This window comes from Trachemys scripta, chromosome 8 (assembly GCF_013100865.1).
Source record: "Trachemys scripta elegans isolate TJP31775 chromosome 8, CAS_Tse_1.0, whole genome shotgun sequence".
Classification (NCBI taxonomy): Eukaryota; Metazoa; Chordata; order Testudines; family Emydidae; genus Trachemys; species Trachemys scripta.
In genome coordinates, this window is record NC_048305.1 from 28,965,345 (window position 1) to 28,980,680 (window position 15,336).

General features: G+C 43.5%; 1 protein-coding gene across 2 annotated transcripts in view; it reads right to left on the reverse strand.

The window, feature by feature from the left end:
- SLIT3 (slit guidance ligand 3) overlaps positions 1-15,336 on the reverse strand; it is a 780,962-nt gene that overhangs the window by 16,279 nt on the left and 749,347 nt on the right. For both annotated transcript variants that reach the window (XM_034778698.1, XM_034778699.1), the window contains 2 exons: positions 4,132-4,286; positions 1,983-2,268 (listed from right to left, as the gene is read on the reverse strand). In XM_034778698.1, the coding sequence (XP_034634589.1) occupies positions 1,983-2,268; positions 4,132-4,286 (441 nt within the window). The remainder of the gene's footprint in view (positions 1-1,982; positions 2,269-4,131; positions 4,287-15,336) is intronic.

Here is a 15,336-nt window from a genome sequence, read left to right on the forward strand (position 1 = left end):
GGGGGGGGGGGGGGGGGGGGGGGGGGGGGGGGGGGGGGGGGTGTCTCTCTGCCCGAGTCTACAAGCCCCGCCCCGCTGCAGCACGCAGGGGAGCGAGACCTCCTCGCTGCCTCTCTGTTTGCTGGGGGCAGGGGCAGGGCTGCGCTCTGCAGGCTCCTGTTGGCCAGGTGGGAGGCCCTGTGGGCTGACACCGCCGCGCCGGGAGCTCTCAGCTGTGCGCTGCCCCAGGGCCCAGGGAGGAAAGGTGAGTGGCACCGGCTTGCCGCGGTTCCCCCAGCGCGGCTGCCCTGTCAGCGCTTTTGGGTCTTTAAATAGCCGTCCGGGGGAAATCCCGGACATTTTTAGCTTTTTACATATTCCCCCCAGACGGCTATTTAAAGATCCAAAAGCCGGACATGTCCGGGGAAACCTGGACATATGGTAACCCTACTCCACTGCTTCCCGTCTGTCCGGGCTCCCGGCAGAGCAGTGCCCCCAGGTAGAGTGGTGTCCTAGGCGGCTGCCTGTTCTGCCTATGGCCCTCTGTATGGCACCTACCACTCTTTTGGACACCCAAACAAACCTTCACCATTTAAACAACTGCAAGTCCCTCATTCTTTCCTTGCCCAGCCATCCTGGCTAATTGCTGGTTTTGAAAACTCAGGGGACTGCTTGTGCATCCTCCTTCGTGAAATACAATAACAAAAGGCCAGTTTAAATAAAAATCAAATCAATATTTCAACATTTTTTAGGGTTAGGGTCATGTATCCAGATCTGTCTCTTATTTTACCCTACCTAGTTTTACTAAAGCTTACAAGTTAAAGGGCTTCAATCCTGTGAGATGCTAGGCATACTCAGATCTCCAGCATTGAGGGTGCTCAATACCTCCCCTGAGGGGTTCAGCACTCTGCAGGATTGTGCCCAGAAGCTAGTTTAAAATGGTTGCTGTGCCAAGTGAAATTCCTGTTCACTCCAATCAATCACATGGATAATTACAGATTGGGTCACTCTGCCTGTCAAAACCATATGTTTGCAATATCCCTTTCCCACAGATTCTCCAACAGCTTACCATGGGAGTAGCTTCTAATACAAAAGTATTTCCATCTGTTTGAGATAAGACACAGGGCTACATAGACCATTGGTCTGTGCTGGTTTGTCTATTTGTGTTCCTGTCAGGAAATTAATGTATCTATCCAGTGCTCTGACATGAATGTGCACTTTGTTTCTTTGAATTATAAATGCTTCACTCATAAGCCCGTTCCCTGGGACTATACACTATTCCTTACTCTATTGCTGTTCTTCAGATGTTCTACTCCAAAGGGAACTCTTAAGGACAGCTGAGTTTTGGGGGATTCTGAACCAGTTTAAGTTGGAATACATAGTTCTAAAGAACAACATTGATGGCCTTTGGAGAGTTAGACTCTGAACATCATGTCTAGCACATGGTGTAATGGGCACTTTCTTTTGGATGTGGATGCATCAACAAAATGTACATCATCCCCCTACAGAAAACTCATCCGTGGGTAACGATATGCAATCAGTGGATCAAATGCAATGTGTATGATTGATGTGGGGTTTATGTATGCAATGTGGGGCTGTGTATTTTGGCAGGCACACCCACAGCTGAAAATGTGGCTCTTGATATAAATGCCTCAACTCCCCCTGAACTGGAGTGCAGATCTATGGCCTGCCATCATTCTAAACAAAAAGTGGTTGATGTAAATTTTCAGAGGTGAAGAGGCCTCACAACTCCTAATGGCTTCAGTGGGAGTTGTGGGTATTCAGCACCTCTGAAAATGAAGCCTGGCTCTGCATGATAAAAAGTCAGGGCTGCCCAGAGGATTCAGGGGGCCCAGGGCAAAGCAATTTCGGGGGCCCCTTCCATAAAAAAAAGTTGCAATACTATAGAATACTATATTCTCGTGGGGACCTCGGGCGGCCCTGTAAAAAGTTAAAAGTCAGTTTATTGAAGAGAGCACTCCCATCAGCACCATTGACCTTACTTGTTACTAAGGCAGGGGTCTCCAATTTCCTGGTCACACAGTGGGCCTGTCCAGCCTGGGTGACACTCACAGATAACGCTTGTCTTCTCTATGGACCGGCAGATGCCATGCTTGCAGATGTTACAGGATTTGCAGCCAGGAAGGACTCCTAATGACTGCTGGGGTAGATCCTTAAAGTCCTGCAGCTCATTATTAATGCGGACATCATGGATACATCCATGAAAGCCGTTTGACATCCTATCTGTGCCTTGGCGCAATGAAGATAGCCCAGTAGATGTTGGGATCCCTTCAGAGAAAACAAAATATAAAGATTATCTTGCATTCACAATAATACTAGAATAAATTACAATGGCTAGCACCTTCCCTTTGAGGATTCCAAAGTCCTTCATAAACAATAATGAATTCAATTTTAGGACACCTCTTTGCAGTAGTTCAGTATCATTATTCCCATTTTGAAGATGGGGAATTGGAAGGGCAGAAAGATAAAAATACTTGCCCAAGAATGCACAAAAAGGTGGCAGAGCAGTGAATAAAGTCCAGCTCTCCAGACTCACAGCCCTGCATTTCAACCATTAGATCATGGTTCTTCTATTTATATTTTTATAGCAACTTTAATCCCAAAGTTCTTTAGAAATTATTTAAGAATTTCTTAGTTTGCCAGTGAAATGCTGCTACCTCTGCAATGCAACAAGAAAGCTAACAGTACTCAGCAACAATATGCAACAGTCAGGACTGGAAATAGTAATGTAGCCAGTTAAAACTATTGCAGGAGAAATCTACACAGGTATAAAACAGCTATTCATATTGGATGGAACACTGTGACTAACACTTGTTAAAGTGCCTTGGGACATTTAGTGAGGCTACGTCCTCACTACGGGAGGAGCGGGGGTGTGTCGATTTAAGATACGCAAATTCAGCTACGCGAATAGCGTAGCTGAATTCAACATATCGGAGTCGACTTACCCCGCTGTGAGGATGGCGGCAAATCGACCTCCGTGGCTCCCCCGTCGACGGCGCTTACTCCTACCTCCGCTGGTGGAGTACAAGCGTCGATTCGGGGATCGAATGTCGCATCCCGACGAGACGCGATAATTCGATCTCCGAGCGATCGATTTCTACCTGCCAATTCAGGCGGGTAGTGTAGATGTAGCCTGAGTATAACTGGGGACATCCTTGGTTTTACATTGCACTTAAAACATGATCCTTATAGAGTCTTCATGGAAGTAACATCACATTAGTCCTTTGAATTTATAAAGCTCTCTGTCAAATGTTTATGCTTTCAATTATAAAAGGACAGAATTTTGCAATACGTCTAGAGAGGAGCTATGTTTAGCAGAGCTATGTTAGGAAGACACTGAGCTTGCAAAGGGAAGTAGTCAAAAACCAAAACTACTTTAATTCTCCCCATTATATGCTTATGCATTACAAAAGTCTAATTACATGAACTTTTAATGCTTATTTCCATAGGACATACTATTTATGTTTATAGAGCTGTATCTCTTACGCAGATTGGGTGGTTCATGGGAGGTGTTCTCATAGCTCTGCTGCCAGATCATCTCTGCTGCATGAGGCTCTTTAATCTCTGACATTCTTTATATGAGCCAATTGTTAAGGTTCAGCTCTGGCCAAAACAAGATTATCCAGTTTCAGATTTGTGAGGATAATAATTCAGCGGCCACGTAGAAAAGGGATTATTCACAAAGGGACTGATCCAGCACACAGTGAAGCCAAAGGGAATTTTTACCATCAGCTTCAATGGTTTTTGGATCAGGCCCAATGGCCCTTAGGAATCCATTATAAACCTGCAGCCATTTGTGCTTGTTTTTAATCTAGTTAATTTGGAAAAACCACAGCTGAAGAGCAGATGCTCCCTATCCAATCCAAGTTTTGCCATGCCCTTCACTGCAGTATCTCCATGCGTACCCTGCATGGCTTCACAGACTGTTGAATTAACGAGGCTACTAACATCTTGTCAGACCATAATGTTGGAATGTCTTATTTTTTTAGTCTCTTAATGTCTTTATTCCAGGCAAATCATTTTCATAGCAGCAACATGATTTGATGGGAGATGCCAGCTGTATTATTAGCTGAAGAAACTTGGAAAATTGTCGAGGTCTCAGCTATTGTTGCGAAGAGTGATTGAACATACCTCCAATGTAGAGCGGGGTATTGATGCTGACTGTGGGTTGTTTCTGCAGTTTGCCAAGACTCTTGGGGGTTCCTTTATCCACAACCAAGTTCAGTGTTTGGTTCAGCATAACCAACTCCACACTGTGAAACTGCCCATCATTTATTGTTTCCACACTAAAGGAGAAAACAAAGAAGGGAAAGAATCAGAAGGAGCTTAGCTGTGACTTTCTTGCTTACAGGCAATCACCCACTTCTACCCTTGGAAAGAAAATGGCAAACGGTTGGCTGCTTTGCAATCATCTTTTTTATACTAAGCACTTTGCTAAGGGTAAAGAACTTAAAAGGTGCAACTTCAAACCTGTGTCAACTCTCTTGTAATACACATACAGATTCAACTCTTGAGATGCTTGTTAGTTACTGGGGAGGCTGGGAGGATTAGAAACAATTTGTGGGCTGGGAAATAGTCAATTAACATGACATGAAAATGAACTCCATATTCGTTTCTAAACCTACAGATATTTTTATATGTGAAAAGAGTTTCAAATATGTTAGGCACACAATCTCTCCAATAATTGCACATACTAAATGTCAGTTTAGATCACTTGTACAACACATAAAATTACCTGTTCTTCACATGCAGTCAGAGCAATTACACAGAAATTAGGAGCACAATTGTGCACCTAAGCTTTTCTGAACCCTAGCACACCTGATACATTGGAATACATTTTATCCGTAGAGCAACTTAAACTCTCAGCCCTGTAAGTTGCACACTGCAGTGCCATGAAACAATATGGAAATTTCATTCCACTCCAAAGTGCAGAGAAAAGAGAGAGAGATAGGCGAGGGATGCAAAGGATAAACAAGGGATTAACTGCTCCTTGACAAATCAGTGGGTTTTTCAATGTGCACTCATCGTGAAGGAAGTGAAGAGATTTTTCCACTGATGCAAATTTAACAAAACATTATAGTCTCTCTTCATTGTACACATGTGAACTTTAATACATAATGAGATACTAATAGTAATGGCTACAGCAGGTGTTAAATAATGCACTATGTAAGCTACCCATGCACTCAGCTTTGCTAATGAATATCATTCTTGACCAGCTGCAAGCTTTGTCCAGTGCCAGGCCTCTCCTGAATAGACTCCCAAGTTGTGTGATGGTTCTTCCAGGAAAGCATGAGGGCAAAAAACATTGTGTGGGAGTGAAGAATTCCAAGATGTTGCTTAGTCTAGAAAACTAATTTGGAGTTGCTGGACAAAACATGGTGACAGATGAATAGAAGTGCATCAACTCATTTATTCTCAGTCAACCAGACCATATGCCCAGCTTCATATAGCTGATTAAGTTAAAAGTATATAGGGGCCAATCCTGAGCCACTAATGTCTATGGAAATTTTGGCCTTTAAGATGAGACATTTAGAAATAAGATACTCAAAGGAGGAAGTGACAAAAATTGACTTGTTCATGGAATAGTTACAATTCTACAACAGCCACAATAGACCTGGTACAGCTGATAATATGCAAGCAGGATTAGGCAGAAGCCACCAATATGGAGACTTCTGAGGAACACCAGGGTACACAGGGAAGTGGTATTGCTGACTCAGTAGGTAATATTCTGAGAAAGGACTGAACCAATGCCCCAACACAGTGGTGGAGGTCTTGTGCTGGGAAGGCCTTCCGGATGAAAGAGGACATGAGCACTTGTGGTTATTAAAGGTCATGTGAAATTTTATGGAAGTTTGAGGTGCTTAGATACTATGACACCATATAAGAAACCAGATAGACATATAGTGGATTCACGTTAAAATGTCGTAAAAGTACTTCTTCTGCAGAACAATTCCCACAGAAATGATGCTTATGGAACTTTGTGAACTTGCATTTCCAGTGAGTCCTTTGTGTTGTGTTTGTTGTACATTCTTAGGATGGAGAGAGGACTCTGGGGAGGCAGGTATTGGTAGTTTGCACTTGGTGCTGCTGTAGTTCTCTCTGAGACCTAGAAGTGTTCCTTAGGGAAAAGAGATCTCACACCACACAGAGGTCTAAGACTTATTTAGTTGCATTCCTGAAAGATTTGATAGAACAGATTAAACCAGTTTCCTGGACAAATTCCATCTGGTCATATTTTACCAATTGAAATTCCCTCTGCAGTGTCTGTTGGACAGAGTGGTGTTGACATATTGCTATAAACTTCTGCTTAGATGTTCTTGTGTGCTATCTAATATCTGCCAAATTCCACCGAGAAGATGGCTATGTTTCAGTGGTGGATGAAATGACCCGTATATATCCCATGACAACCTCAGAGGATATTCTGAGGCTTAATTCATATTTATAAGCATTTTGAGATTCTCAGAGCAAAGATGTTATACAAATGCAAAGGCATATTTTTAATTGTTAAGTTCTGTAGATAAGTCAATGAGAAAGGAAGAAGAATAGGCAAAAATATTTGCTCTGAAGCATGTGTGTTGAGGAGCAAGGATGAATGGCTGTTTAATAAGCAACCCCGTCCTAGTGGGATCGATGTCTGAAGATGAAACAAGACTACATTCTTATCTGAAGAAGCCCAAGCTGCGATTATATGGTAGAGGACAACATTATCACATTTGGCAGTGCTAGTTCTTATTTGGGCCAGGACTTCACAGACATTAATCATTAACTCCTCCACAGCATAAGGTTTTCCAGATTAGGGCTTAAGTGCTTCGATTAACATGTTGGCCCATGTGTCCTGTTGATGCCTCTAAGCTTCAATCCCTAATTCTTCACTGTTTTTAGTGTACTCAGAGCTAACATTTTAACTCCAGTGGGGAACTAGAGGTAGGGAGGGCTTCTCTGGTGCCATTCTGAAGTTGTAACTGGCTGGAAGTTGTCAAATTCCAACCTTTCTCCTTTAACCCACCAAAGAAAAATCTTTCATGCCCAAACTTTGCGAAACAGAAAATCATTTGTTGCCCTAGCCAACCATTTCAGTTTTATGAAGCTGACAAAGTCAAAACAGCCTGAGCACACATTTTCTTTTAAAATAAATGCTCATACACAAGGAAGGGGCCAAATGCTAACACCCAAAGGAAAAGGGGCTCTGAGAAAACTGAGATAGTGGATAAATCAAAGCATTTGTTGTTGTTGTTGACAGAAGAGACTTTTAAAAGGCTTTGGATTCTGAGAGAGACACACACAGAATAAGGGTGAGGGGGAAGTGCTACGTGAATTCTTCCTTACAGCTTAGTGTGCCATTGGGCCTCTAGGAGACTCAGCAATCGTCTGAGACAGTTGGAGACAGTGGCTTGGCGAGAGATAAAGGGAAGAAAGCCACAGATGCTGAACAGTGCATTGTAACTGGGCTCAGCACAAACTTGCTGTGCTCTGCTTTTTTCAAGGGGCTTCTTCCCGACCCGGCTCTCTGTGAGGTTTTTATTAAAATGCTAATTGAATTCTTATTGGTGATGAGGTGGTTTTACAGCTTATACACCTGAAACAGTCCTCAGTATATAACTACCTACCTGAGTCAGGGATTTGTTGCCTTTTATTGGTATTCTTGTTCTACAAAGCTACAGAGCACAATGCCAGAGGCATTTGAGCTTTTAAACCTGCCATGTTGACACTGGTAATGATGTGACAAACATGACTGGTAGAATACAGTAAGGTGTAACCATTTTATGTATCTGCAAGGTCCAGAGGCAAGAACTCGGAAAAGGCAGCTGTGTTCACTGTGATGCACAATGTACTCTAAAAGTCTACCACTAGATGGAGATGCAGCATCACAGAAAGGCTTGTCAAGTTTGAGAAACCATCCATTGATATTTTTGTATTCTTCCAATTCCTCATTCCACACCAGAATGTTAACAGCTTGATACACAAATGAATATTGCATGAGGTTATACAGTCAGGATACACAGCTACAAAAATTAAAACATTACAGGATGGGGTTGAGGGTTTGTTTTTGCTTGTTAGAATTTATTGACTAAAAATAAGTTACACACCTGCTGGCTGAGATTACACAGTTTGTCCCTTTTTGCAAATGCTTTTGTGATATGTGATTAAACCATAATCACGTATCTGAACAAATATGGAGGGAGTGGAGTCAGGGTAAAACATGAGCTGGATCAGAACCAACTCTGGTTTTGGAGTAAAAAAAACAAGTGCTAACTCTTGAGATTTTCCAGCCGATTAAAATCCAGTCCTGAACTTTTCATCTTGGGCAGCTTCCAATGGAACAATTACAGTATTGTGGGCCTTTACCATAGAATACCCTAAGTTTATAATAGATACTTATTAAATAAAGGAAGGAAATATTTTAAATGTAAACATCTGAACGATGAGCAAGCGTTGTCATGAATTTGATTTAACAGCACAACTTGCCCAAAAGTAAACAGTAGAAAGAGCCTACACACCAGTTTTATATCCAAAATGTGGGAATCGCCTCGTCAACTGTCATAAACAGTCTGTTAAGGACCCCGTGTTGGTCACCGACAGTTCACTGATTTTTACTATATGTAAGGGGACTGTTGCCCCCTTACTAACATTCAGTGGGGGTGTTTTGGTTGGCTAGCTCCCAGCACTAAAAGAGGAAGGGTCGATGGGAAATCAGGAGCCTGAGACTGACAGTCCCCAGGAACAATGGGGAGAGGCCAATGCTCCGGATCAGCCTGATTGACAGGGCGGGCAGGCTAAGCAGGGAGTCAGGAGGCCAGAGGGGTCCAGTCCTCTGTGTGAACTGGAATGGCCTGAGTCAGACAGAGTGGGGCCGAGCTAAGGAGAGAGCAGGGGCTTGAGCTAAGCTGCTGGAAGCAGAGCGGCAGCCCCAAAGCCAGAGCACAGCCCAGAGAGAGCAGACCTGCTGCCCTGGGAGCAGAGCTGCAGCAACCAGAGCCAGAGGGGCCAGACAAGCAGCCAGGAAGCAGGTCAGAGCTGGGAGCAGAGTCACAGAAGCAGCCTGCGGAGCAGACCTGTCCTGGGAGCAGAGCTGTAGCAACCAGAGCCAGAGAGGCCAGAGAAGCAGCCCAGGGAGCTGAAGGCAGAGCAGCAGCAGCAGCCGTGCTGAGGCAGAGTGGAGCTGGAGCTGGAGCTGGGGCTGGAGCAGTCCGGAGCTGGGTGCGGTGAGCAGCTGCGGAGAGTGAGCGGGACCCTGGGCAGTGGGCCCAGCACAGGGAGACGCCTCAGCCAAGAGGCCTTGCAGGCCAGACTTGGAGGGGGATCGTAACCCTGACCGGGCACGGGCGACGCTGCCACCTAGAGCCTGAGAGCGTGTGGCCACCTCCAGAGCAAGTGTCCAACCCGCAGCGTCTCTGCAGCACAGCCAGGGCCTGAGAAGGAGCCTGGGACCTACAAGGAACAGACTGTGAACTGCCCTGACGTTCCAGAGACACTGTTTGTGATGTTCCCTGCCACAGAGCAGGGTGATGTGTTTTCCTTTAACCTTTCCCATTTTTCCTTATTCTTTTTTAAAATTAATTGTTAATTAAACAACTTGTATTTGCTTTAAATTGTATGAAATGATTAGTGGGTCAGGGAGGTGCCCAGTGCAGAGAGAGTACCCCGGAGTGGGGACACCCTAGCCCCTGTCCTGGGTGATTACAGCAGGGTTGGGGGTCGAGCCCCCCAGGAATCCTGGGCCCAGCCTTGTCGGGGTTTACGAGGACTCTGCCAGACAGGAGAGTGGAAGGGGAGTCCTCAAGGGCAGGGAGGCCTCTGAGTAAAGGAAGTGGGAGCGAGGACTCAGATCCTTTCACTAGCCCACTTCACCGGGGTAGTGCAGAAGCCAGGAAAGTTCCCCACAATAGCAGGACCATTCCCCTGCTTACATAATGTAATTAAGATTTATACAATACCTTCATCTTGAAGCATTTTACAAACATTACATGGAGGAACCATTTCACCTACCATCTAAGTGCAGCCATTTCTAGTTCTTTGCCCATAGGCATATCAAGCAACAGAGTATAATAGGAAGTGAGGAATCACCCCATTGAAACTGAAGGGGGGAATTCATTAGGCAAAGTCTTTAAATCATGTTTTGAGGACATCAGTAAGTCAGCCAGAGGTTATGGGTTTATTACAGCAGTGGGTGGGTGAGGTTCTAGATGATATGGTCCCTTCTGGCTTTAGAGTCTATGAGACAGTAATGACCTTGATGCAACCTTACTCTTGCCAAAAGTGCCATGGGAGCACTAACAGTCCAAGAGCTGTGGTTTTACTCTTGGTTTTACTAGTTTTCTTCCAACAGTGCAGTGCCCTTGCACAACATGCAGAGGCATTAGTTCAGCACTGACCTAAAGAAAAGAGTGGCACCTACTGAATCATCAACACTACTTCACCCTGCATCTAGATATTAGTGGGAGGTCTCCTCTCCAGTTACTTATTGGTTCTGACTCTGTTTAGCTTATAAGATCTGACAAATCACATCTTCAGGTTTTATGGGTGGTGATGTTCCTCCAGACCTGCTAAGTCTCCCATTTTTCTTGGAAGATTTCTGTCCTGGGTGCTTGAATTTTGTGGGAACCTACTCCCACATACTCCTAGTCTCTATAGTCTCAGTAAGGCTGAACCTATGGCTGAAGCAACCTACTTGAGACCATACAGACTAGTAGAGACCCTCACCACCATTTTCCAACCTCAGAGCTATGACAATTTACTCCAGCCAAGGATCTGCCCCACAGATATTAGCAAGACTAGGTCCAAGACTAGGTCCAACACCAATCGCTGTATTGCCCCTTGGATGCCTCCCCCAAGTAGATATTTTGTCCTGGATGGAAAACTGGTTGAAATATCAGGAGTAATGGCAGTGTTCATATACATGTCTGGGTATAGCACCTTAAACTCCCTCTCTATATGAGGCAGGTGGCTTTCAGAGTGGGAGTTGTGCAGCAATAGCATACCAGGGCTTGGAGGTGGCCTCTACAACCCCAGGTTGCCAGTTGGTCTTGTCTGTCTGATACAAAACCCCTAGAGACAGACAGACAAAAGTGACTCCCCTTGAAAGGCCCAGGAGCCTCAGAGCTCCTCCTGACTGAGGCGCTGTGGGACATTGCTAGAAATAATCACTTATATGACGATGGTGCCCAAACCTGGGGCCCTATTGTGCTGGACACTTTACAAACAGAAGACAGCCCTGAAGAATGTATGCTCAAAACCACAAACAGATGAAGGGAAGTGGATACAACATACAAGCCGAGGGAGTATGGTGAAGAATTTTGTTAGTTAAATGATAGCAGGAAAATGCACTGAAAAAAGCCATGTAAAAAGAATTTTCTCCCTACTATAGTCCCTCTCTCCCCCTCACTCTGCTGTCTGAGCCCTTCACGCCCCACTACTTAGTGGCTGTCAGAGATCGAGAGAGGAACCCCCATAATTTTGTCAGCAAATAAAAATACTTTTTCAACCACACCCCAGCATTTAACTTCATCTTGTAACAGGATTATTTAAGTGCCTTTGGCTGTAGCAGAGCAACTGATACTGTGCAGGAGATGGAATAGAGGTAAGAAATAAAAACAGCTTTTACTAAAAATACAAAACATGTAAATGAGGTAATACATAGCCACCAACTATGCAAATTAGGGCATGTATTCATTAGCAGAAATCTCCACATTTCCAGACCTTCCATCTAAATAGCTCCATGCCTCATTTAGACTAGAGCACTAGGCAAAAGTGGAGCTCTGAGTGACTGAGGGGGTGAAGCAATTGTGAAAGTGAAATGAATTATATTAAAGAAATAGAATGAATTAAAGAATGCTGTATGTACCTTTAAGTAGGTATGAGAAATGCTGCAAGCCAGGGGGCAGGAAAGCAGACATTAACTGCTTAATGAATTGCCCCACTTAAGGGCAATTGGTGAAGCATTAGCCTTAGATCGATAAGAGTTAATAAGGAAGCAGAATATGCATATTGTGCCCCATGCAAATTTTACAATTTTGCTCTCTCTGTCCCTTTGTTTAGTTCGCACGCTTTTATCTGTATAAATAAGACTGTTTGAATCTTGCATGGGGGCTCACATTATCTGAATGTATTAGCAGAGCGCTGTGCTAATAAAACAGAGTGGTCTGACAAACTAGGAGTCCTGAATCTAACTTTGACAATTTGGAGATCCCACCGAGATGGCAACCGTCTTCACTGGGGCCGTGTGATTCCTGACCATTTTTGTAGGATGACCGTGGCAGCCAGCACCTGGGCATTTGGCCCGAGCGGTCCTCCTCCTGAACGGAAGGGCGCACGACCACAGTGAGGTCTACGCCATTGAACCTGTTGGTTCCCACTCTGTTCTGGTAGGGATCCCGGGATCTGACCTCAGTAATCTGGTCAGGTAATTATTTCTGTGTTTTGTCTGGACTGAGGACTGTCCTGTCTCTGTGTCTATCCGTCCTCCTGTGGAGTGTTTGAGTCTGGGTGCCATCTCTGTCCGGAGATCGGCCGACCAAGGGGTTCCTGTCCCCGCGGTCTGAGTGAGTGAAATCTGCACAATCGCAGCCACACCGCACCTTAGGTAAAACCCTTGGTGTGAAAGCAAGGGCGATTGAGGCAGTAGCCTGTGGGCTCCTTTTGTGTGCTGCACCGGGCATCGCTCTGACGAACCCAAATTTCCTTCTTGTGTGACTGGTGTATGTAAAGTCCTCCTGTATTGGTAACCAGACGTCTAAGTTGGGACAGTTCCCTAAAGGAACGCCGGCTCGGTTTTAGGAAGTGTCCGGACTCCTGTAAATTTCTGGAAAAATGGTCAAGGCTAACTCAGGGAGATCTCAACTCAGTGGCCACTGTTAAAATCTTGGAACAAGGACCGAGTGGACATCTTAAAAGACAAACTCGGCCAATCTAAAACTAAATTGGAAAAGGAGAGGTTAGTTGTTTCATGCTGTGGTGGGAAGAGGCAAATCGTAGGTGGACAAAATCAAAACTCGCCTCTCTCAAATAATAAGTTAAAAGCTTTATTAAAAGCCTCCTCTCCTACCACCAGACCGAGTGCTCCCCTTTACCCCGTTCTCCGAAAAAAAACCAACAACCCCGGATCGATCCCAACCCCCTCCATCCTCCCATCTCATTGTAAAAAGGAGAAAAAGCCCCTTGTTCTGTTCCCCTTCATTGTCTGCCTCAGAAACTGATTCTTTAGTGTTCCACTATCAATTCAGCAAGGAGGGTGGGCTCCTCAACTAGCCCCCACCCTTCCTGGTCCCTTTCCTTAAACATTTCTTTCAAAATTGTGAAATGACCACAATATCACTCACAAAAACGGTCCATTGGAAAAAGCAGGATCGGGCCCAGACTAGCAGGCAAGCAACAGATAAAGAAACTGAAAAACAGGTTGGAAGCCCTAAGGGCATAGTGTCAGGAGTAAGTGCAAGCATGAACCCCTGGAACAATACTTAAAATGGTGAAATCTGAGTTGATAAAGGTGTCATTTTGGGAAATAAACAAGTGATTTAAGGAAAGAGAGTGAAAAGTTAACTCTACAGAGGCTGAAAAGAATTAAGCAGTTAAACCTTGTAAAAATGTTTAAAAGGACCTTGTTAAAAGAATTCTTGGTTTCTTTGCAGCCATTCTGAAGGAAAAATGGGCCCTTTTCCAAAAGAATGTCTGTAAATAATCCAGGTAAAGAGACTATCTAATTAAAATCATTTGACTATGGACAATTGAGTCAAATTTGCTAAAAGAACATGGGGGGGGGGGTGGTTCTATTGGAACTTAACTGCCCCAAATGTATAAAGGTAATGTAATCTATGTACAGCTATGTAAAAACAAAGCAGTGTAAAAGGGATGTTAAGGAAAAGAAAATGTGTATGTATCCATCTGTCTGTGGGAATATGTGAGGTTTGTAAAATTCCTGTTTTGTAGGTTTAAGAAAAATTGGTTTTGTTTTGTTTATAATGCCACTAAAAATCGATTTGACTCTTTAATTCAAAGTTGCAAAACTGACAGACTTTTTTGCCAGACACAGGTAATCAGCGTTGGTTGGCTTTGAGATTTGGTATTTAATCCTTAAGGGGTAACTTGATTCTTTACAAAATTCAAATGTTTTCAAATAAAGACCAAGTCATGACTGCAGCAGGGCAGTCAAAATCAGAAGAATAGGGAGAGATTCTGGATTCTTTTTGTTTGTTTGTTTGTTTTTGTAACAAAATAGCAGATGAAAGCTGTAATAAAAGAATAAAGACAGTGCCCCTCTGAAGCAACAGCAGGGGTGAGGTGCACAAAACAAAAAGAAGCAATGTTAGAAACACTGAGCCTTAAAATGGCTCTGTGTAATCAGACTGTCACTTTGATAACGGTACATAAAACTCTATAAGAACAAAAGAAACAGTTACACCTTATGTAAAAATTAATATGGCTAATGTTTTAAAAGTTAAAGTATAGAAGGAATGTGCAGACATGTGCAGTGTATATTATAGAGAGGGGTAAAAGAAATGCAAATGAAACATGCTACTTAATTAAAATCCTATTAGGGCTCCAAAGGAGCCACAATAGACTGTGTTTTCTTTTTCAGATCTCTGTGTGTTTTGGAAGCAAGAGTTAAAAGTAATCAAAACTCTGGTAAAAGTTAATTGTGTTCCTTTTAAGACAGAGTCTCTGAGCTCTGCTGATGGCTTTGAATCCAAAAGCCAAGCCTGTGTTGATGCAAATTACCTAACTGATAAAGGAAGTGAGAGAACTGCCAGCACAAAGAAGTTGCAGATAAAGAACATATCTGGTCAGCAAACAAATTGTCTAAATAAAAGGCACGGTATAACAAGATACCTTTAATTAAAATAAATTTAATATTAATAAGTACCCCTGTAACAATGTATAGTGTGTATGATTTTTGAAAAATCCTTTATGATAATGATTCTTTTCAGCTGTTACCTGTGAACAAACTTAAAGCTTAACACAGCAGGAAAGACACTGTAAACTTGGACTGCTGTAAAGGAAAAACTGAGGTACACCACCTCATGGATTTAATGACTGATCAGTGGGATAATTTCCCCATAACTCTTAAAAGATAGAAGCCATTGAAACCTGGCCTGCCTATAGGACAAAAACACAGGAAAATATGGAGGTAATTCCTCTTGTTTTGCCTGCAATCAGCAAGGGTATTTGTGAAAGAAAGGAATATTTTAAGCAATAATGAATGCCACCCCAAAAGGGATAGAAAAATGTTATTTTCGTCCTTCAGAAAAAGCTGATACCAGCTACAGGACAACCTAATACAGAAACAAATAAAATTGGGTATGATTATCCATGCCTGTTGCTCCAAAGCCCTGTAGTAAAGAC